The sequence below is a fragment of the Macaca fascicularis genome, chromosome 1 (genome assembly GCF_037993035.2).
Source record: "Macaca fascicularis isolate 582-1 chromosome 1, T2T-MFA8v1.1".
Classification (NCBI taxonomy): Eukaryota; Metazoa; Chordata; class Mammalia; order Primates; family Cercopithecidae; genus Macaca; species Macaca fascicularis.
Window position 1 is genome coordinate 209,600,285 of NC_088375.1, and position 24,095 is coordinate 209,624,379.

The 24,095-nt window shown below is 54.0% G+C and overlaps 1 protein-coding gene across 11 annotated transcripts in view; it reads right to left on the minus strand.

The window, feature by feature from the left end:
• Positions 1–18,029, minus strand: part of LDLRAP1 (low density lipoprotein receptor adaptor protein 1) — a 46,657-nt gene extending 28,628 nt beyond the window's left edge. For 4 of the 11 annotated variants that reach the window (XM_074016519.1, XM_074016503.1, XM_065527519.1 and 1 more), the window contains exons 1-4: positions 17,829–18,029; positions 8,278–8,420; positions 7,296–7,408; positions 5,056–5,170 (exon numbers count right to left, since the gene is read on the minus strand). In XM_074016519.1, coding sequence (XP_073872620.1) covers positions 5,056–5,170; positions 7,296–7,408; positions 8,278–8,420; positions 17,829–17,916 — 459 coding nt within the window. In that variant the 5' untranslated portion in view covers positions 17,917–18,029. Of the gene's footprint in view, positions 1–3,166; positions 3,231–5,055; positions 5,171–7,295; positions 7,409–8,277; positions 8,421–15,200; positions 15,403–17,280 lie in introns of all 11 variants that reach the window. The other 7 variants (XM_074016515.1, XM_074016496.1, XM_045377710.2 and 4 more) reach the window with 4 other exon arrangements.
• Between the last annotated feature and the right edge of the window lie 6,066 nt (positions 18,030–24,095).

Below are 24,095 nucleotides of genomic sequence, written 5' to 3' on the forward strand. Positions count from 1 at the left end.
GAACAGAAATGCCAGAATTGGAAGGGCCCAGCCATTGCCCCAAATGAGCCACAGCCAGAGAGGTGAAAGTTAGGTTCCTGTTGGGACTATGCCAGGGTTTATAACTGGATCCCACAGAGTAGAAGGCTTGTCAATTTCCTGATAGAAGCAAGATGTCAATGAAGGCCCGGGGACCAAAACCGGTCAGTGCTATACCCACCTGTAAGGAAGGGCCACACCTCGGCCCTTCACCCGGGGGGAACTCCCCCCACACCCCTCCAAACCGGGCTCAGATATCTGTCACCACCTCTCTCCTATCACCAGCCCCAGACTCCTCTAGCCCCACCCACCTCCCTCTGGCACCATGCATGTGAAAGTGTCACTGGCTCCCCTGCCTGTGTTTCCCCCAGCTGTGTGCACCCTAAAAGCAAGAATCAGTCTGAACACCCCCGCCCTCTGGAGCGGGCCAAAGCCTCCCAGAGGTGGCAACAATGCTGGGTGAATTATATTCATCTGAGGGGCAGGCCTCATTCCAGCCAGGACCTATCCCCAGCCCATATTCATCTCAACACCTTGCTCTCTCAGCCATTCCAGTCCAGGGTTAATCAACTCAGCTTCTGGGAGTGGAAGTCCCAGAGTTCGCAGCTACAGCCGGAAACATCTAGCTTCCTTCTGAAGCCCTGGCTGAGAGAAGAAAGCACCAGCCTCTTTCAAGTTCACAACAAGTTCAGGCCTTACCAGCTTCAGCCCCACTCCCTGCCCTCCCCCAGACAACTCAATTTAATTGAGAGACGGACCTGTGGCCACTGCCTTTAAAACTCCTTTAAAAAAAATATTTAAAATTCCTAAACAAACTGATGGATCCGTGCCAATTAAACTTCACAAAAGTATAAAACCTCATTTGAATGTCTCCAACATTTACATTTTTGATGGAAGTACAGGCACTTTATGGCAAAACTTAAATATGGTAATTAAGTATGAAACTCTTCGCAGCTGTTTACAATTTAAGCTGTCATATCTGAATCAAGTTTAATAGACCCAGTTACCATTGAGAATTGCCCATGAACTAAAAATATGGGCTAATTACCAGCCCAAGTCAGATCACTATCCACCCAAGCAAGGGCTGGTCACCCAATGTGGCAGGGATATGAAAACGCCATTATTTAAGCCTGCTGGAAATCTGGAGACTGCAAAGGCTGTTCACCTCCATGTCTTTTCCTTCCCCTTTGGGCTTCCCTAAATTCAACGAACTGTGAGGCTTACCTCCTCCAAGAAGCCCTCCCTAATTACCTGTGGACTTAGCCCTTGGAATTGAAGAACAGAAAAGGGCTGGGCCCTTCCAATTCTGTTTGCATAAATCTGCTTGTTCATTTGCATACATTCCTACCCTTTTGCCCTGAAGTCCCAAGCTGTAAGTTAAACCGAATACAACCCAAGAGGTGGATGTGTGCAGGTGGCTGCAAGCCCAGGCTGGGCAGGGACTGGGAGTGGGGTGGGCCCTGCTTCTTGGGGTGGCTGCAGGAATCCGAGGACCAGCATTAGGTGAGGGACTGCTCGGGCCTGCCCAGGCGGGATGCCCGCCCCTCCTGACTGCCTCTGGCCTGCAGGTCTGCCTTACTATCCTGACTGGATGCTACCTTGCCCAGTTTTTCACATTCCTTGTTCCCAGGAACCAGGCTGCTCATGGCTCAAAAGGGGCCAGAAACTCGGACCAAGACAGCCATGTGCCCCCCAGGTGGAAATGCGGGTAGCACTTTGCTTACCATCAGCCCAGGCCCAGCAGCTGCATGACACCTTCACTTTGGAGCCCAGAGGCCTCCCAGTTGGGCAGATGGAAGGGAGTCCTTGGAGGAACCCAATGCTGGCTGTGCCCAGCAGCACCAGGGAGGGGAGAGCTGCGGTGGTTGTGCTGCCCCAGAGTTCAACTGACTGGTGGGTGATGTAGAAAGGAGCCCCTCTCCCCCAACCTGAATGGGTCATGAACTCATTCAGGCAGCCCAGCCAGGAAGAGTAGGGATGTGGAGGCCCCCAGTCACAATGAGTGCGGTTTTGTCAACATCCCGATTCAAGTCCCTCAACATCCCGATTCAAGGCCCTCAACATGCCGATTCAAGGCCCTCAACATCCTGATTCAAGGCCTGCTGCAAACGGAAGCCGCCTCACCACCCACCCCAGCGGAACCATTTCACTTTGCCCCTCTGTGCTTGCACGTGTGTTAATCCCGTGCTGCTGTGCACTCACCACCCACCACCCGACCCCCTTCGTTCGGCCTAGCAAACTCCTCCTGGCTCCTCAGCCTTCAAAGCCCCATTCCAGGTGTCTGTCTCAGGGAAGTCTCACTGACTCTCCCGTGAGATTTACTAACTTCCACCCCAGAACTAAGCCCCCCTGGGTTCCAGATACTGAAGCTGGACTGTTCTCTACCGCCTTGGATGTTTTCTCCATGGCGCAGACCAGGACAGACGGTGCCAAACATCTGTGGCGGAGCTGCCAGCAGGTGCGGAGGCTGACACAGCCATTCCATCTCCTGCCTCCCCCAAGAACACTTCCACTTAGCTCAAGAATCTAGGATTTCCAACATGACGAGGTCATCAACACACTGTCAGCCCGGGCTGGGCTAAGACCTTGAGGCAGCAGGTGATGTATTTACACCATGCTGGGCTGGGCTGTCTTGGAGAGGGCTCCGCAGGGCCCCTGAAGCAGGGAGGCCAGGTAGCAAAGGGTAGGGAGATAGATAAGCCACTCCAGCCATCAACCCAACCCCAGAGAAGAACACACTAAGAAAGATGAAGAATTTGGGTGTCTGGCAGGGGCCCTTCCTGCTGCCCGGTCAGGGCTCTGCAGTCAGTGGCTGAGCAGTGGCCTGGCTCTGTTTTCCTCGGTAATTCACCCCATGGCCTGAGAGTAGGCTGATTTCGCTCAAGTCTGTGTGAAGTCCTCTGACCACAGGCCAGGTCTCCCTTGTAAGAGCTGGGCCTGCACCTCTCTTACTCCCAGACCCCTCATCCCAGAGGAAGCCTCTGCACTGTCGAAGGCCCCTCCCACCCAAGGCCAGCTGTCCCTGCCCAGGGCCTGCCCTGGTCAGCAGGGAGGAAGAGATGAACAATGGGGACATAAGGAGCTGTATTTTTAAGTCTGCGTGGGCTCCTAAAAGACAAAGCCACGAGTCACATCTGTGGGAACTCACAGGAGATGCCACAGCAACTTGGAGCCCTGGGACCTCACGAGGCAAATGTCCAGTGACACTGAGTCTGCAGGAAAGAAACAAGGTGTTCAAAAGAACCTGGGGCCTTTCAGAACAACCCTAGAGGTCACTGAGGCAACCTTCTCATTCTGCTGACAGGCAAGCGGCCCAGAGATGGGCAGGATCTTCTCCAAGGTAACACAGCAAATCAGCCAGGATCAGATGGCTAGACTGTCTCCTCCTATAGTGCCTCTTCCATGACACCTGTGGTGGGCTGAATTGTGTGTCTGCCCCCAAGATGTCCACATCCTAATCCCTGAGACCTGTGAATGCTGCCTTACACAGCAAACGGGCTTTGCAGATGTGGGTTAAGGATCTGGCGATGGAGATTATCCCAGATTACTCAGTGTGTCCAAATGTAATCACAAGGAGTGTTGAGCAGGGTAGGAGAGTCAGAGCTAAAAGCAGCAATGTAACAACGAAATCAGGAGACCGGAAGATGCTACATTGCTGGCTCAGAAGATGAGGACAGGCCCACAAACCTGGAAGTGCAGGTGGTCGGTCTCTGGGAGGTAGAAAAGGTAAGGAAATGGATTCTCCCCTAGAACCTCCAGAAAAAAACGCAACCCTGCCAACCTAGTTTAGACTCCTCATCTACCTCTGTCACAGAATACATTTTTCTTCTCCATAAGAGAATAAATTTGTGTTGTTTTAAGGCACTAAGTTTGTCATCATTTGTTACAACTTACACAATATCTGAAGTGTGCCCTGATGGGCAGCAGGAAGCCTGGGGACCACAAAGACTGTGATGGACCTGACATGTCCTTTGATGACAGCGGAGGGAAGGGGATCTTGTCTCCTATAGGTTCCAAGGGCTACAGGGCATGGGGACTGGGGCTCTGAGCTGTCAACAGAGGTCAACAGGTGTCAATGCTCCATCAACGGGTGTCAGGAAGCACCTTATAGGAAGGATGCTCAGATCCTGGGGGTCTCAGAAACAAAAGCTGCAATGCCAAAGTTTGACCCACTCCACTCCTTGCCCCCAAATTCAGGACGAATCCCCAGTGACCACCAAGGTTCCCACTCATCCCGGCTAAGATGTGGTCAGGGGTGTTCTGGAAATGAGACAAGGAACTCTGAATTTCCCAGTCACGCAGGGAGGGGAAGAAACGTGGGTTTAAACCCCCACTCTAACCCTGACTGGTTGTGTTACCCTCAGCAAGACAGCTGGCCTCTGGGAGTCTGTTTCCTCATTGAAAATTTAAAAAAAGAAGAAAAAAAAATGGAGAGAGTAACAGTTCCCACCTTGCAGAGCTGTGAGGATTAAACGAGTAAAGACCTGGAACCTAGCACTGGAATGTACACACAGGAGGCACCGAGAGATGGTCACTGCCCTCCACACTCCGGTCACAGCTGGAATGGACACGCAGGAGGCACCAAGAAATGGCCATTGCCCTCCTCACTCCGGTCACAGCAAGCCCAGTTCTCTGATGGCTCTCGCCTTTGCCTTCCACCCCAGGCCCCCCGATCTCCCATCTCCGAGGACCAATCCCTACAAGGCCCTGCACCCCTAGACCATATTAAAGACAGCAGATCCAAAACAGCCTCAACCCAACAAATCACGTTACAGAGAGAAAGGGGCCCAGACAAACACTGGGGACACGGGCTAGCCACTACCCACACCAGGCTGACTGCCGGGTCATCTGCCTGCCAGCAGCCTCACCACTGTACCACTTAGCTCTCAGCACCCACTTGGGGTTCCCAGGGATTTCACCCTCTTCTTCAGTAATGGTCACCTTTGGGTCCTGCCTCCCACACCAGACAGCCCCCCACCCACAGCAGGGCTGCCAAGGCCGCTGGAGCCTGCCCCAGCCCCAGCCCTCCCCGCTGACCATCTTCCGCTTGGTGCAGAGGAAGGCGTGGCACTCGAGGCTCTGGTTGTGCTGGCTCTGTGCGATGTATGCAAACACCTTGTCATGCATCTTGTCTGCCGTGCAATAGGAGATCCTGAAAGGCAAGGAGGAAGTATCACCGGACCTGGCACGGGGGCCTGAGCACATGTGGGATGCCCTGTAGGGCAGCTCCCCTGAGTTGCAGAGAACCTGCTATTCCCACTCCACCAGGGCAGACTCTGAGAGTCCAGCCTTGGCCTCCAGGGTGGGTACCTAGGCCATCTGTGCAGGAGGGGCCGAGGCCAGGCAGGAAGGAAGGAATGGGGTAAAGACTGGAAGCAGGGCACTTCCCCTCTTCCTCCCATCCCACACTGAGCCACACCCCAAAACAGTAATAGCTGAACCCTTACCACATACCAGGCAATGTGCCAAGAGCTTTCTAGATCTCGCCTCATGTAATTCTCAAAGCTACCCTCTGAGATGGGTTCTATCACTATCCACGTTTTTCAGATGAAATAAACTGAGGCTAAAGACCGGAGCCCAGACCTGAACTCACTTGTAGGACTCCAGAGGCCATGACTGCCATGCTGCCTCTTAAGGCTATGTGCCAACTGGTTGGAAGGGGAAGCAGAAAGCAGGACACTCCCCTGCTCACCGATGCCCTTCACCTGGCCTCCCCCATCCCACCTGCCCTCCGACCCATGCCCCCACCCAGAGGTCTAGTGAGATTCGGGTCCGTCTCTCTCAGGGTGGCTGGGACCATTTGCATGTTCTGGAGCTGTGGCCAGGGGTGGAAGAGTTGGGAGTAGGGGTGGGGTGTGTGTGTGATAAGGACCCAACAAGGAGTCCTAGTGGGCCTGGGAGGAGACACACAGCAACTCCCTCTGCATGGAGCACCCTCTCTGCCCCCAGTCGCCACCCGTAACCTTGGGGCCACCCAAGCCCTCGGCCTCCCACCCTCCCTCACATGTCTGGTCCCAGCTCGTTGCCTCTAGTCAGCCTCAGAGTCTCAATCGGGGAGGAGGCGGCAGCCCAGAGGTGGGACCAGAGTGCCACAGACCCATCCCTCAACCACGTGGCCCCAGCTTTAATCACAGGCATCAACACTCCAGGTGGGCAGAGCGTGAAGGTGCCAGGGCCCTTCCTACCTATTCTCCATCCCAGGGGATCCAGCTTCCTGCTCTAAATGTTACTGGGTCCTTGGTATCAATAAACTAGATCCTGTTATTCCTCAAGCCCCAGCAAGGTGCCGCCTCCCCTGGGAGGCCTTCCTGGATTTCCCCGGGCAGACCCTCTCCTTGCCTTCTTGGAAAACACTATGCTCTATCTCCTGTTTCCTCCCAACTATTCCCAATTAGAGTGGAAGCTCGAGGGCATGAGCAGGATTGGAGTCCTCATCTGGCACAGATGTTGGCAGAACAGGTATCTGAAACTGTTGACTAAAGGCAGGCAGGTATGATCAGGCCAGTGAGAGGAAGATATCACCCAGGCCCCCACAACACACATCTATCCACCCTACTACTGGCCTGTGCACCAACGGGCGGAGCCATCTGCTTGGAGACAAAGCAAGAGGGTGGGGGGATGCCTGGCAGATGGGAGCCTGCTGGACAGGGCTCTGGCCTGGGTATCCTAGTTCCAATTCAGCTACTACCTCACCGTGCAGCCGTAGACAATTCCCTCTCCGGGCCTCAGATTCTCCATCTGTAAAATGGACCTGAGCTATCCCTTCCGGTTCTGAAAAACTACAACTGACCAGCTGAGAGAGGTGGGGATAGCCTGAGGCTCTAAGGGCTGACCAGAGGACCCACTAGAGAGACCATCCATACTGACCTCAGATCTTGGCTGAGGCCTCCCTGGAATGCCTGGCCAGATACCCAGAGCTGAGCCGCTGCATTCACAGAAGGAGGAAAAGGCAGTGACTCTGCAGTTCTCTGCTCCAAGCCCGGCTCAGAGGCATGCTGGTGGGGACTAGGGGGCGGGGCACAGGCAGGCTCAGCTGTCTTCTGTAACTGGTGATGATGACAGCAGCAGCTGCCACTTAACCAAGTGCTCATCGTGAGCCAGGTGCCATGCACTCGGCGTTTCCTAACAGCGCTGTGCAGCAGGACCTGTTCCCACCCCCATTTTACAGATGAGAAAACTGAGGCTCCAATGTCACCCAGGTAGGAAACGGTAGAGCCTGGATTCAGATGGGACACTCCAGTGGCAGAGTCGATGGGTCAACCCCATGCTGAGCGTACCTGTATATGGACACGTTCTCAATGAGCTGGTTGGTGAGGTTGTCTGTCAGGATAATTCCCCGTGGAGACACCTTCAGAGTCACCTTCTGCAGCTTCTTCCCACTGGCCTTAGCCTTGGGGCAGACAGGAGTCAGAGGAGTCTGCCAGCCTCACTTGAGACCCACGCTTATGGCCTACACTGCACTGTTCCTAGGACCCAGACGCGGGGCCCATCTCAGCTCAGGCGACTGGCAGCGGCATGGGGAAGACCACTCAGCCAGCACCCTCTTGTAACAGAAACAGGAGCAGCATCTGCTGAGCACCAGCTATCTGTCAGGCACCGTGGACCTCGAGTCATCCTCCCTCTCCCCAGAAGGAGATGGACTCAGAGAGGCTAAGGGACTTGCCCAAGGACACACAGCTAGGAGGGCACACAGACTCGGCACTGAATGAGCTAGCACAACCCAGCAGGATGACTCTTGGGGACTCTGCTCCATCCACTGAGCTGAGGGGTCCGAGGCCACCAAGGGAAGTGGATTTAAAAGGCCCACCCTTGCTCAAAACTAGGGAGGGGGCAATGTGCTCTCGGATGTGCTATGCTGTCTCTCAGGCCGCTGAGCAGGTAGTCAAGGGAAAGCAACCTCCCCACCCTTCCTGGTGCTGATAAGTCACCAATGCATTGGTAGGGAGCCTGAGGCGGGGGTGGGGAGGCTGGAAGAGGTCATAACGGCTGGAGGGAAGCACCAATGCATCAGCAGGGAGCCTGAGGCGGGGGTGGGGAGGCTGGAAGAGGTCATAACGGCTGGAGGGAAGCCACTGACCGTGACCTTGCAAGTCCAGTGGTTCCCTCTATCAAGGCCCAAAAGCTGGATGGAAGGAGAATCAAGGGCAGGGCCAGGCTCAGACACACCCAACTGGAGTAACAAGCTGGGACAAGGGCACCCTGGGAAGAAGCTGGTCCTTGGTCCCTGGTCCCTCCACCCTTCCCAACTGGGGTGCTCACCGTAGCCACGATCCTCTTGATGGCGGCGGCCGACAGCTCCTCGCCCTTGGGCTGCTCCACCAGCGTCATGCCCAGGTATTTGAGGCTGAACAGCATCCCCTCCAGCAGCGTCTCCCGAGTGTCCGTCCAGTTCTCAGGCAGCTCTGGGGTAGGACAGGGAAGGCCCTCAGACCCTGCGGCTCAGGGCCCACCACCAGCAACAGCTCTCACCAGCCTTCTTTCCTAGGAAACCCCAGCAAGTTGGCTGGGGGTCTCCCCCACCACTATTGTCATTTTTTTTTTTTTTTTTTTGAGACTGAGTTTCACTGTCACTCAGGCTGGAGTGCTGTGGTGCGATCTCAGCTCACTGCAACCTCTGCCCCCCAGGTTCAAGCAATTCTCCTGCCTCTGCCTCCCGAGTAGTTGGTCTCGAACTCCTGACCTCAAGTGATCTGCCTGCCTCAGCCTCCCAAAGTGCTGGGATTACAGGCATGAGCCACCGCGCCGGGCCTACTGTCACTTTTAATAAAAGGCTAAAGCTTTCTGGCACATATCAAGGCTCCATGTAAGCAGCTTTACCTAAAATGTTCTCATTAATCCTCCTTAAGAACCTATGAGGTCAACACTTTTATCAAACCCATTGACAGACAGAGACATGGAGGCCATGGAGACTCAACCACATAACCAAGTCCAGAGAGCCAGGAAGTGCAAGAGCCAAGTTTCGAGCCCCGTTTTCAAGCCCGGAGCCCTCTTTACTTCAATGCTACCACTTGTTGAGGGCAAATCATACCATTTCTTACTGAATCCTTAGTGCAATCCTGTGAGATAGTGATTCTACAGATTAGAAGACTGAGGCTCAGGGAGGCAAAGTCATGAGATGAAGGCCACATACAATGAGTCAGACTTCAACCTTGAGTGGTTCCCACGGCCCCAGCCTGCACTGCTTTCCTCCCTGTGCGCATCGGTAGAGACCCACGGGGGCGTGCGGGAGGCTGGGAAGGAGACAGTAGCCCAGGGAGAGCAGGGTAGGGTAAGGCTAGGTGGGGAGAGGAGAAGGTGATTTCCCAAATCTGAGAAGGCTCGAGACCCACTCTGCTTCCCACTCCCTGGATGGTCCTAGGGAAGTCCCCTCTCCTCTTTGGGACTAACACTGCATCCCCCTCTCTGGGCTGTGGCAATGGCACAGAGCAGGGTCCACAAGGAGAGTCCTCTAAAAGCACAAACCACACACATGTCAGGAAATAAGGGGATGAGCCTGCCTCACTGGTGGGCAAACGGACCAGGAGGGACATGTGGAAAGAGTGCCCCACCACATGGGTGAGGGCCTTGCGGAGGCAGATGGGCATGAGGTGAAAATCGGGCTATGCTGGTGGTTTCTGACCATCCCCGGCTCCTCGGAAGGAGATGAACAAAGATGAACGAACACCCCACACTTCCACCTGCCAGAGCCCCTGCCTGTCCTCTACCATCCCCTCACAGATGCTGTGCTTGTAGGAGGTGTTTGTTATGACTGCACCATTTTACAGATGAGAAAGAAAACTGCTCTTCAGCCTCACACACAATCTTGTTAAGGACAGAGCAGGATCCAGCCAGGGATCAGTTTCCAGGGGCCATGAGAGGTAGCCAGGGCCAGCTTCCCTAGACCATCCCCCAGGGAGGGGCTGGGAGATGTCCTGGGCCCTCCCTACCTCTGCCTGGGGCCTTCCTCACTGGCTCCGATTGAAAAGCCACAGGAAGAAAGTTTAGGTATCGCTGGTTCCAGGGCAGCTGAGGCTCCAGCAGGGATGTGGGCCCCTACTACAAGGCTCCGCTTGGCTCTGGAGTTCTGGCTCTGTCAAGAGCAGAAGTCTGGGTCCAGGTGGCATCACCAGGTCCCCTACCCAGTCTGGATCCCTGCTACCCCTCTCAGCTCCTGTCCTAGAGCTCTGGGCCTCCAGGGGCTCTGGTCCCCCTCTCCACAGCCAGAAGGGGCCTTGTACACCCACATTTCTCTGGATTTGCCTTGAGCAAGCCACTGTCCCTCTCTGAGGCCATTTCTTCATCTGAAAGAGGGTACAGGTGTCAGGGCTGCGGAGGGTTATACAGGAACTTACAGATGTGCCCAGTTCCCCTCATGCCTTGAGATCAGGTGAGCAGGGACTTACTGACTGTCATCTAGAACCTGGCATGCAGCTAGTGCTCAATACTTGCTCAAGGAAGAAATGATGAGGACAACCCCATCCCATCCCCAGCCCTGGCCCCAGGCCCACTGCCCCTTCAGCTCTAGCCCTCATCCCCGGGCTTCCACCTCAACATAAGGCCGGGCCCCCACTGAGATGACCCCAAAGCCCAACATGACCTTATCCTCTGTCCCATCAAGCACAAGCCTATTCCATTTGATCCTCCAAAAGAATGTGAAAGTCCCTGAGGTGTCCCCAGTCCTGGGTTGAGTGATGGGGCCCTGAGCAACTCAGACACAGACCCTGCTCTCAAGCTCAGAATAACAGCACCATCATCAGGGAAAAACGGCGCTTTCATATAACAAAGATACAACGATAATAAAGCTGTAGCTATTACCATCACCTCTAACACTCACAGCCACCTTGCAAGCAGGCATTCTTTCATTCCCATTTTACAGAGAGGAAACAGACTGACTCTAAAGCCCAAGCTCCTGACCATGAGACCATACTACCTTATCATGCAGCAAACTACCTTAATTCTAGCAAAAGATCAGGTTTTTGGAGGTGGAGGCATTTCTTCTCACCTGGAATTAGGTATTCCTAATACCTAAGGTTTCCCATCTGCAGGCTAGGATATCCAGACCACCACTTTCAACCTGAGACCCATCTAAGCAAGGACAGCAATGGAGAGAAGTGATACTGTGCCTATGGCCCGTGCCCTTGGCAGACATTGATAATCAATTGCAGCTCTACTTCCCTCTGACCGTTTCTCAGCACAAGGCCCCAGGCGGGCAATACTGATTGATCAAGTTTTGAACATCTCATTATCCATTCCTACCCCTGGCAAACATTCTCCACCCTCCCTCTCCAGCCCCCATTTTCATGTCCCCATTCTCCCACTTCCTCTGGTTCAGCCCTTTCCTGGCCCCTTTCCAAAGCCACTTCCGCTCCCTCCATTCCAAAAAGCCAAAGCCTGCCAAGGTCACTGGTGATCTCTTTGCTGTCAAAACATTCCCTAGTCCTCCCTGACCCCTGAAATGTTCAGCATTTTTCTGCATTCCTCCTTCCCTGGACTGACCCTTCCCCTCCTCTAACCACGTCCTTACAGACTGGTTGCCACTCATCAGCCTTAGGCCCTCAGCTCAAGCCCCTCACTTGATAGATGATACAACTGAAGACCAGACAGGGACAGGACCTGTGCAAGGTCACAGGGCAAGTCAGAGGGCCCCTCCTCACCCCACCCAGCCCACTATAGACAATCCCCACGATGACCAGTGACTGTGAGGGGATTTTAAGTTTCCCCGTCTCTTCTCCCACAATATCCCTACACGCTCCCTACCCCAAGAAGCTCCAACCATGCAGAGCTTCTTCCTAATAATGTCACATTTACTGTCTAACTTCTGTGCCTTTGCTCAGGTAGTTCCCTCTATCCCAAATGCCCTTTCTTCACTTGATCAAATCCCACACATCCAACCTCTTCCAGGAAGCCTCCTTTGAGGCAATGTAGCCTTGTGGTTAACAGCAAGGGCCTTAATCCTAAGATATCAGCTCCGATGCTTCATGTCTGAGCCATTTTGAGTGAGTTCATTACCTTCCCTGAGCCTCAGTTTTCTCATATTTTAAAATGGGGGAAACAACAGCTCTGACTCCTGGGGGCTGTTGTGGCCCGTGGATACGTTTATAGAATTTAGCAGAGAGGCAGGCCCATCGTAGGTGCTCAGTACACCTTCCAATGGGGCCTCATCCCTCCTGTGGGCAGGCTGCTGGTGCCTTTCTTGAACGTAAATCTCTTCTTCCTCCCGCAGCCACACCACCCACTGCCAAGCACTGCCCGCACGTCTCTTCCCTTTAAAGAACCTGCCATTCATGTCTGCTTCCCCAGGACCTGGCACGGAGGTGTACGCCTGCCCAGTGTGGCCGTCCAGTCTGGTCCTGTTTCTCCCTTGTCCCCCATGTTCCCAGGCCCCACTGAGATGCTCCTTTCTCTCTAGGAAGCTGCTTCCCTCCTGTGGTCTGTGCACGTGACTCATCTCTTCACTAGAGCGTAAGGCCCCTCATGCCCACACCCTCCCCACAGAAACCAGCACCTGGGAGCTCTCAGTGAAGGCTCACTGGTAGGGCTCAGGACCACACCCGCCCCCCTTGCCAGCCACAGCCGGAGGCCTTATTCCCGGTGCTCCCAGAGGACCCGGGCAAATACAGGCCTGAGTGCACAGCCCTGTTCCGGTCCTAGTTATTTTTGGCCCTGTAGTGGGTAATGACTGTGCTATTTTAACGCTGCAATTTTACAGATGACCTGCTCCCGGAGTTAGCTGGGGACAGACCATATGCCTGGTCTAAATTACAGCTGTGAACACGTGCTCTTTCCTCGTTAAGGTCCCCCCAACCACCCAGGAGTCAGAGCTGGGCTGAATGCCCTTGTGCCCCTTCTGCTGCTCCCAGAGACCCAGCCTGGCTGGTGTGTCTGCAACATGAGAGTTGCAGCCAAACCCAGGGGCCAGAGGAGCCTCTGACCAGGGCTCTGGCCTCCAGTCTCCCCCAGCCTGGTGGGGAAATGGCCTCAGAGGCCAGAATGACAACATCTCAGAAGAGGGCTCAAGCTCTGCCCTGACCTGGAGTGTAGCTGCTTCTCTGGGCTATAATTCTATCTGACAAATGGGTTCAGCCCCTCAGGAGCATCATCAGAAGTTTCTGGATGTGAAAAGTACTAGGAAAATTTTGGAAGTCAAAGCTGTTGAGATTGTTATCAAAAGAAAATAAGTTTTAAAATGATAAATTGCAGCAGCTACCACGTCCTAAGTACCTACTTACACAGTAAGAGAAAAATATGCTATGGGCTCTGGAGTCCGTAGTCACTGAACCTCCCCAGACCTCAGTGTCCTAACTTTAAAACAGAGACAAGACAGGCACAGTGGCTCATGCCTGTACTTCCAGTGCTCTAGGAGGCCGAGAAGGAAGGATTGCTTGAGGCTGGAGTTCAAGACCAATCTGGACAACATGTTAACACCTCATCTCTACAAAAAATAACTAGCTGGGCATGGCAGTTGTGCACCTGTAGTCCTAGCTACCCAGGAGGATCCCTTGAGCCCAGGAGGTCGAGGCTGCAGTAAGCTATGACCACATCACTGCATTCCAGGATGGGCAACAGAGTGAGACCCTGTCTCAAATAAATAAATAAATAACAGGGGGCCGGGCGCAGTGGCTCAAGCCTGTAATCCCAGCACTTTGGGAGGCCGAGATGGGCGGATCACGAGGTCAGGAGATCGAGACCATCCTGGCTAACACGGTGAAACCCCATCTCTACTAAAAAAACACAAAAAACCAGCCGGGCGAGGTGGCGGGCGACTGTAGTCCCAGCTACTTGAGAGGCTGAGGCAGGAAAATGGCGTAAACCCAGGAGCCGAAGCTTGCAGTGAGCTGAGATCCGGCCACTGCACTCCAGCCTGGGCAACAGAGCGAGACTCCGTCTCAAAAATAAATAAATAAATAAATAAATAAATAAATAAATAAATAACAGGGACAATAGGAGTATCCACCGCAGACGTGGTGGCTCACGTGTAATCCTAGCACTTGGGAGGCTGAAGCAGGTGGATCACTTGAGGTCAGGAGTTCAAAACAGCCTGGCCAACATGGTGAAACACCGTCTCTACTAAAAATACAAAAAAATTAGCTGCGCATGGTGGCGGGCACCTATAATCCCAGCTCCTTGGGAGGCTGAGGCAGGAGAATCACTTGAACCAAGGAGGTGGAGGTTGCACTAAGCCAAGATCCCAAGGCTGCACTCCAGCCTGGGCAACAGAGGGAGACTCCCTCTTAAAAGAAAAAAAAAAAAAAGAGTATCCATCCATGGGATTGTCTTGAGGATGAATTGAGTTCACACCTGAGGTGAGCTTAGAACCCTGTCTGGTACATACCAAGTATCACAAGTGTGAACTACTGTCATTACCAATGGTCAAATGCAAAGAGCTTTAACATGTCCATGGCCATTCTCATACTGAAAGAAGAGTCCAGGATAGATCAGTGTTCCCATTTCACAGATAGAGAAGCCCAGAGGAGTCTGACCATGGCTCACAATCGACAGCACTGGGACTCCAGTCCACACCTGCCTCCTGCAGCCCAAGCCCCTTGGTGGGATCAGGCAGAGCTCTGTAGGGCTGCTCAAAAAGAGTATCTGACCCTCAGTGGGCAGTGGGTGACCTCTGACTCCTTCAAGCCACATGCCCCTCACACAGCCCCCAGGCCCGTGAGAAGCAGAGTCTTAGGCTCCAGTTCACCATTCCCTGCACTTGCTGTTCCCTCTGACTGGAACGCTCTTCCCAGACTCCTCCCTCCTGGGATTCACCGGTGTGTACTGAGTCACCTTCTCACAGGGACCTTCCCTGGTGCTGTCAATGGCCGCCCTTATCCCCTCTGCATACCACTTCCATGTTGTGCTGACTGCCAGCACCTGCCGCTCTACCTGCTGGAGATGCTGAGGCCGGTGCAGACTGGGGAATGAAGATGTCCCATCCCCAGGAGTCCTCCCCTCCGGCAAGGTGCTGCCCTTCTCTGGGCTTGTTTCTCCACAAATAAGCAATGCTCATGCTAATCCTAGTGGGGACCTTGACGGGGAGGAACAGGTCACAACTGAGAGCAGCGTTCGAGTCTAACTTTAACTCCACTGGCTTCAGTTTGGCCTCAAAACTCAACCACAGGGACCAGGTCCAAGGCCCGGATGGGTCACAACCCTGAGCAAGGTGACCCTAGCACCCCCACCCCCACATACCCCATGGCCCCTGCTCTAACCTGTGGCCACTGCTGTCAGAGGCTGCCAGCCCAACCTGGGGTGGGTGAGGACTGCTCCCAGCTCCTCCCATGGCAGAATCCACCAAGACCTCTGCGCTAGGAATGTGGAGCTCTGCCTCTTAGACGTTCTGTGTCTGGGGCCAATGACTCCAATGCTCAGAATCTCAGTTCCTTTGTCTCTAAAATGGGCCTGCTCTGTCACCTCACAGGAGTCAATGAGAGAATGGAAGCAAAAACACGTTGTAAAACAGTTACAAAAAAAGTAGTTACCATTTACCAAAGTCTTCCTCTATGCCAGGCAAACGCAATTTCATTTGATCCCCACAAACAGTTGGAGGCAGGTACTACTGTTATTTGCAATTTACAGGTGAGGAAATTGAGACCTCATCACGAGGGACAGGTGGGGCTCGGCCCGCCCTCCTTCAGGTCCAGAGGCTCCAGGACAGCACTCTGGGCTTACTGGGGCCTGGAGGAGGGAGAGAGGTGCTCCTCTCCTTTCCTCCAAAGGTGCAGACGAGCTCTGGGCCCCCAAAACCCATCTCACCACAGTACTAATCATGCTGGCGGCGTCCCAAGGATAGGCAGGGGGAAGAGGAGCAGGGCAGAAGAAAGCCACCAGTTAGGAGGGAGCATTATTACCAATAATCTCCTTGATACTCCTGCCAGGTAAGAGTTTTTATCCCCATGTTGCAGATGAGGAAACCAAGCATCAGAAAGGACAAGTGACTTGCCCAAGATTGAAGATGGCAAGAGAAATTCTCGGCCGGGCGCGGTGGCTCAAGCCTGTAATCCCAGCACTTTGGGAGGCCCAGGCGGGCGGATCACAAGGTCAGGAGATCGAGACCACAGTGAAACCCCGTCTCTACGAAAAATACAAAAAATTAGCCAGGTGCGGTGGCGGGCGCCTGTAGTCCTAGCTACTCAGGAGGCTGAGGCAGGAGAATGGCGTGAACCCAGGAGGCGGAGCTTGCAGTGAGCCGAGATCGCGCCACTGCACTCCAGCCTGGGCAACAGCGTGAGACTCCGTCTCAAAAAAAAAAAAAAAAAAAGAAATTCTCTTCCACCATCCAAAGTGGCTACCTCTTCTGCGTCCCCAGATTCAGAGATGTTTCTTTCTAGCCTCCCTTCTCTTGCCAGCCCCCCTTCCTTCAAAACCACTTCCCCGGGGGCTGCCCTGCCACACTCCCGCCCTCATTCCTGGAGAAAACCGCAGGATTCTCCCGCTGGAACAGATGGCCATTCTCAGAAGTTCTGGTCAAATCTTGCCAGTTTTTAAAGGGTCTATTTTGGGAGGCAATCAGTGTGATAAACGGTGCATCCCCTGGCCCACTGGCCCAGCCCTAATGGGTCTCTGACACCACCCCCCACCAGCAGGCACCACCCCACATTCCCAATGCCAGTGCCAGTCTCAGTTGGGAGGCGGCCACAGCTGAACAACAGAGTGGGGCCAGAGGAGGAGCAAGGCGGGCCCTCTAGGCCCAGACACGCTGGCATTCCTGGGACCAGGGAGCTCGGGCTCCCCTGGTGGAGCCCTGTAAGGCCAAGAGGGAATGGGGTGAGGGGGTGCTGTACTGTCAGTTGTTTCCTGATGAGGGGAGAGGCTGTGGCCCGAAGTGGCTGGCAGGGAGGTGGGAGTGTGCAGCAGTCCTGGGTTCTGGCTCCAAAACCGGCAGGAAGGTCTGTGTGACCCCAGGCAAGCCACTCTCTTCTCCCTCCCAAACAACGAGACCTGCGACCTGCGCTGGGCTGGTCTTCTGGCTTCAGGGGAAGGTGCCAGGAGACAAGTTCCTTGAGCGTAACCAGAGACAGGGAGAGAAAGAAGCCACAGGGAGGCCCCTCCCAGCCTCCCAGACGCTCCAGGGAGAGGTGACAGCGAGTCTGCCGTTGGCCTGGGCGCCCAAGGGACTTTAGAAGCCCGAAGGGAAAGGTGCGAGAGGAAACAGGTTTCAAAAATAGTTGGGACGCCAGGCTCGTCACCTGGACCCGACTAGAGGAAGGGACGCAGGGGTCTAGACCGCCTCATGTAGGGCTCTCCCGAGGCACCCCAGGCGGGGCCTCTCTCCCAATTTCAAGTACGTACCTGCGACCCCGGGCTCACACCTGGGTGGGTGTCTGGACACCCGGAGTCAAAAGTTGGCCCGGTGGGTCGGACAGGGGGCGGGAGAACGGGCCAGTGGGCTCCCGCCCGCCGCAGCCGCTGGCTGGGGCGCAGGGGTGCGGGACGGGGGCGTCTTTCCAAGCTCCTGCGCCCTTTCCTCCTCCCTCAGGCACCGACGACCAGGGCCTGCCTCCCCCTAGCTGGCCAGGACAGCAGGGCGGGAGGTGCCGCGGGTGGCGGGGGCCTCTTCTCCCAACCTGCACCCCACCCCATGCCGGCTGCACCTGGGGACCTCGAGCTCGGGCTCCTTCCTCAGCGCTGCCCCTCCTCGCAGCGGCACCGAGCGGCCGGGGAGTAGGTGCGCAACTTGACCCCGGCCGACCCCCTGCCCCGCAGGGCCGGGAAAGGGCCACGCCGGGACCTGAGCGCCGGTCAGGCCCCGCCTCTGCCCAACTTGGCCGCACTCCGGGCGCCGGCGGAGGCCCCGCGCGCCGACCCCGGCCCGGCCCGGCTGACGCGCGCACACTCACTGCGGTGCCGGCCGCCGCCCCCCCAGCTCTGCTTGGCCAGGCTGGGGCTCCGGATCAGCGCCCGCCCCGCGGACTTGAGCGCGTCCATGGCCCGCTCCGGCGCCGCCACCGCTGCCGCCACCAAAACTCCGTCAGGAAAAACTTTCCGCCCGGCCCTGCAGCGCGCGGGCTGCGCGCTCCTCCCCTCCCGGCGCGAGCTCCGCCGCGGCGTCCGACGGGGCGGGGCAAGGAAGGACAGGCCACGCCCCCAGGCGGGCCCCGCCCCCGACCGCCGATCTCGCCCCGCCTGGTCCCTGTCCAGGCCCAGGGTCCAGGCCCCAAGAGCTTCTGAGGCCGCCCGAAGGCGCCAGAAGATAGCGAATCGCAAGCCCCAGACGCCCCCGCTTTCCTCCTTCTCCCCAATCCCCACCCCGTAGGAGCCTGCGGGTCTGAGAGCAGTGGCCTAGATTTCCAGTGACCATTTTACAGATGGGGAGACTGAGGGCTCCTCCAATGGTGAAAGGTCTTGTTCAGGGACAAGAACAATGCGATGTCCAGGGCAGTGGGAGACTTAGGAAAGAGTGGAGGCTGTAAATCAGGGATATCCAGACTTTTGGCTTCCTTAGGCCACATTGGAAGAAGTGTCTTGGGCCACACATAAAATACACTAACAACAGCCCATGAGCTAAAAAAAAAAATATATATATATATATATATATACACACACATATATCTCTCAAAAGAAAAAAAAAACTCATGAGTTTTTTTTGTTTTTTTGTTTTTTTTTCCTGAGACACAGTTTTACTCTGTCGCCCAGGCTGGAGTGCAGTGGTGCGATCTCGGGTCACTGCAACCTCTACCTTCCGGGTTCAAGCTGTTCTCGTGCCTCAGCCTCCCGAGTAGCTGGGATTACAGGCATGCACCACCATGCCCGGCTAATTTTTGTATTATTAATAGAGATGGAGTTTTATCATGTTGGCCAGGCTGATCTCGAACTCCTGACCTCAAGTGATCTGCCTGCCTCAGCCTCCGAAAGTGCTGGATGGCTGTAAGCCACCGCACCCGGCCCAAAAAGTCTCATAATGTTTTAAGAACCTTTACGAATTTGTGTGGGGCCCCATTCGAAGCCGTCCTGGACCTCACATGGCCAGTGGGCCACAGGTTGGACAAGCTTGCAGTATAGACCCTTGTTAGGCGCAGGGTCGGTATATAAAAGTTTGCCCTTACTTTACTCATCCACGTAGCTCCCTGGCACCACCTGAGCATGCTGGGCCACCCCATGCCCCTGCAACTTCCCAGGTAGCCTCAGAAATGGTATGATCTGGAATGTGCCCCTGACACTGACTTGCTGTGTGACCTCAGGCAAGTCCTTCCCCTCTCTGAGTCTTGTTTTTCTGTGAATGAGAGTCAATGCTATCTCTAGTGATCCTTCCAACCTGCCAGGGTCAAGAATCTGCATGACCTTGACCCTGACCCCATGCTGCTTCCTAGGAGCATTCGGAGGGCAGTCTGAACCCCAGAACTGCTCAGGCACAGATGTTCTAACTCCAGGATTGGAAGGATTTATTCTAACTCTCTAGGATGCCGTGCCTTCCTTTCAAACTGTGCCAAAAGTAGCCAGAGGGAGGACACACACATCCAAGCCACAGCCTGGCTTCTTTTAGAAGAGGGTGCCGCAGGCAAGGCCAACTTCAGCCTCTGTAATTACTCCCAGCTCAGAAGCCAGCAGTCTTCTCTGTGTCGGGAGAAACATAGCACTGTGCTGTCCCCAGCTGGATAGGGTGGCCTCACTGACATTCCCCTGTTTATAAACCAAGTGCTTTGTTAGCCAGTCTGTCCTTGGCTTCCCCAGCAACACTGCTTAGGTGGACCCACTTAACAGATGAGAGCCCTAGGTCAGGGAGGGAAGCATTCACTGATAGTCTCCGAGAGTCAGAGATTGGGATCAGACTCGGGCCCATAGGCGATGGGGTAGAGTATAATGCCAGGGGTTAGAACTCAGCTGTCCTTTTGGTGGTTGTGAACTCACCCTTCTGAGCCTCATCTGTAAAAGGGGCAACTGTACCTATTTCACGGGGCTATCCGTAAGGACTAAATAACAGGAGTTGGAATGGCTGAATCCTGTTCTTGAGAACCTACCTTTAAAGTTGCCTCCTCCAGGAAGCCTTCCCTGACTACCACCCATGGATTAAGTTTCTCTTTGTGGGCGCCCACAATCCTGAACTTTCAGCACTGCAAGCACTGCTGCTGCCTGTTTATACTCTTCTCATCTCCATTAGACTTTGTACCCTCCAAAAGCAGGAAGTTTTTCTGATTCATTTCTGAATCCCAAATGCCTAGTAAGGGGTCCAAATGGAGTTGGAACACAGTCAGTGTTCCTATCCTTCCTCCCTCCTTTCCTCCCCTTCTCCCTTTCTCCAACTTTTCACCAAACCAGGCTGCCTTCTGCAAAAGGGCTGTGGCAATAGGTAGGTGGGTCCGCAGGGCTGAGCCCCCCGGCTCACTTATCCCGAGCCAGCTAGATTCTGGAATAGTAGAGAGAGCATTCTGGAGCAGGGAGGAAAAGTGATCCCCCAGGGCAGACTGGCCAAAGGCAGCTGGTGGTGTCCGGCTGGCAGGGGGCACCATATGGGCCTGATAAGCAGGAAGGCCTGGGAACTCTGCGTGTGCAACGAAAGCTGTTTACCGGCCTTTGCAGTTTCCCGGAGATGGCTTGCTGGGAGCTGTCAGCCATGTGTCCCCTGCAGAGGGGCAGCCTGCTAGTGCCCCTTCTGCCAGTCGCAGAAACAGAAGCAGAAACAGAATGTCAGAGCTGTGAGTGGCCTCCTCTGAGGTCACTGTGGCCGAACCCTCATTTCACAGATGAGGAGGCTAAGACCCAGAAAGGGATAGGGACTTGTGCAAGGTTACACAGCAAGCCAGGAACAAATGCCAGGTCTCCTGCCTCCCACCTTGGATGCTTATAACAAGGAGGAGGCAAAGAAGTAGGGCCAGGCGCAGTAGCTCACGCCTGTAATCCCAGCACTTTGGGAGACCAAGGCAGGCAGATCATCTGAGGTTGGGGGTTTGAGACCAGCCTGACCAACATGAGAAACCCCATCTCTACTAAAAATACAAAATTAGCTGGGCATGGTGGCACATGCCTGTAATCCCAGCTACTCGGGAGGCTGAGACGGGAGAATTGCTTCAACCCAGGAGGTGGAGGTTGCAGTGAGCCGAGATCACGCCATTGCACTCCAGCTTGGGCAACAAGAGCAAAGCTCCGTCTCAAAAAACGTAAATAAATAAATAAAAAAGAAAAGAAAAGAAAAAAATAAGTCCTGAAAGTAGCTCAGTATTCAAGAGGGGCTTGAAAGGGGATTTTTCTTTTCTCTTCTGTTGTTTGGTTTTCTGTTTATCTGCCCTAACTTCGTAAACATTTCTGTAGTGATCATGTTCCTTTAGTGATCAGAAAAAGAACAGTAAAAGGGGTGGGGGAGCTACCTATGGGAATAAATGGCTTTTGTCTTTAGTCAAATGGCATCAGCTACAATCTTACTCATTTCTTCCTCAGCGGACCCACAGGACCCCAGCAAGATAGTGGATGCCAAGGGGTTGACAGGGCTCTCAGCCTCTCTCCAGCCATCATTTGGGCTTGTAGTGGGACCAAGACAAAAGCCTAAGCTGGGATGAGAGGCCCTGGGGTCCTCAGGTGGTCTGTCCTCCCTACTTCCCTGAGCCAATCCCTTCCTCTGTTTCTTCATCTGTAAAATGGGAGTTATTAGTGGAAGACACCAGAGCGCAGTAGTTAAGCACACCGATGCTGGATCCCGGGATCCAGGCTCCCCTATTTCTTTACTACATGGCCTTTGGCAAGTCATTTAAATTCCATGGGCCTCAGTTTCCTCTAAAATGTAAAACTGGTGCAATGGACTGAATGTTTCTGTCCTATCAAAATTCGTATATCAAAATCCTAACCTTCAAAGTATCAGGAGATGGGGCCGTTGGGAGGTAATCCCTTCATGGAAGCAGAGGCCTCATGAATGGCATGAGTATAAACAAGACCCCAGAGAGATTCCTGGCCCTGTTCACTCTTACAGTGACAAGACAGCCGTCTATGAACCAGGAAGTGGGCCCTCGCCAGACAGAATATGCCAGCACCTTGAGCTTGAACTTCCCAGCATCTGCAACTGTGAGAAATACATTTTTGTTGTTTATAAACCAGCTGGTCTTTGATATTTTGTTAGAGCAGCCTGAATAGACTAGAATAATGGGGATTACACCTCATGGAGTCATCATGAGGATTAAAAGTTAATGTTGGCTGGGTGCCGTGGCTCATGCCTGTAATCCCAGCATTTTGGGAGGCCAAGGTGGGCGGATCACCTGAAGCCAGGAGTTTGAGACCAGCCTGACCAATGTGGTGAAACCTTATCTTTACTGAAAATATAAAAATTAGCTGGGTGTGGTGGCAGGCGCCTGTAGTCTCAGCTACTCGGGAGGCTGAGGCAGGAGAATCACTTGAACCTGAGAGGTGGAAGTTGCAGTGAGCCAAGATTGCACCACTGTACTCCAGGCTGGGCAACAGAGTGAGACTCCATCTAAAAAAAAAAAATGGCCAAGCGTGGTGGCTCATGCCTGTAATCCCAACATTTTGGGAGGCCAAGGCAGGTGGATCATGAAGTCAGGGGATCGAGATCATCCTGGCCAACACGGTGAAACCCTGTCTCTATTAAAAATACAAAATTAGCCGGGCATGGTGGCACATGCCTATAATCCCAGCTACTCGGGAGGCTGAGGCAGGAGAATGGCTTGAACCTGGGAGGCAGAGATTGCAGTGAGCCGAGATCATGCCACTGCACTCCAGCCTGGTGACAGAGCGAGACTCTATCTCAGGAAAAAAAAAAAAAAAAAAAAAAGAGTTAATGTTTGTGACATGTTTAGAATTCTGCCTGGCAAATAGTAAGTGATATATATGTTGCATACACACACACACACACACACACACACACACACACATATATATATATATATATTTTTTGAGATGGAGTCTAGCTGTTACCCAGGCTGGAGTGCAGTGGTGCCATCTCGGCTCACTGCAGCCTCTGCCTCCCGGGTTCAAGTGATTCTCCTGCCTCAGCCTCCTGAGTAGTTAGGATTATAGGCACCCACCACGCCCAGCTAATTTTTGTATTTTTAGTAGAGACAGGGGTTTCACCATGTTGGTCAGGCGGGTCTCGAACTCCTGACCTCATGATCCTCCTGCCTCAGCCTCCCAAAGGGCTGGGATTACAAGCTTGAGCCACCACGCCCGGCCACATATTTTAATAAAACTAAAATTGCTTTCCTAACTGGGTGGACAATGAAGATGGCGTGGCTGGAGCACCTATGAATATCATAGTTCTTGGCTGGGCCCCAGGGAAGGGAGCGTTCTGTCTTGGGATTGGAACCAGCATAGCCCAGTCTGAGCGGTAGGCAGGCTAACATCACACCCTCAACGGACAGGGTAGGGTTGCGCCACCCTCCCTGGGGCCCAGGTCGGAGACAGTCCTCTCCCAGGGAATCAGAAGGAGCCTAGGTTACTTACTGGTGAGTCACAAGCCCCAGGGCTCTGACCTTTTACCCCAAATGCAGGGCCTTTCCTGCCTGCTATGCCCGCTGACCTGACCACCCCAACCAGTTGCCTCTGAACCCATCCTTCCTCAGACCCTTCCCATGCAGCTGCTTCTTCCAGGAACATCCAGCCAGACTGCTTCAACTCTTCTGGCCTCCCCACCTTTGCCTTGAACAGCTACTTGGCCTCCTCCCTAACACCCATGGTCACAGCCACCCACACACCAGTAATCTCTCCCCAACACACACACACTCCTAAACAACTGTTAGACCTTGGAGCTCCACATACCTTGGCTCTAAAACAAATCCTCCATGTATGTATATGTAACCTTAGCTATCTCTGAGCCTCAGTTTCCTCATCTGTATAGTGGGCATAATACCTACCTTAGAGGGCTTTGTAAGGCTTCTGTGGGATAATATATGCAAAATGCTTAGTCTAGTGGCAGGCGTGTGGTGAGTGCTCAGTAAATGGTAACAGGGCTGGGTACGGTGGCTCACGCCTGTAATTCCAGCACTTTGGGAGGCTGAGGTGGGTGGATCATCGCTTGAGCTCGGGAGTTCAGGACCAGGCTGGGCAACAAAGCAAAACCTTGTCTCTATAAAACAAAATTTTAAAAATTAGCCAAGTATGGTGGCACACACCTATGGTCCCAGCTACCCAGGAGGCTGAGGTGGGGGGATCGCTTGAACCTGGGAGGC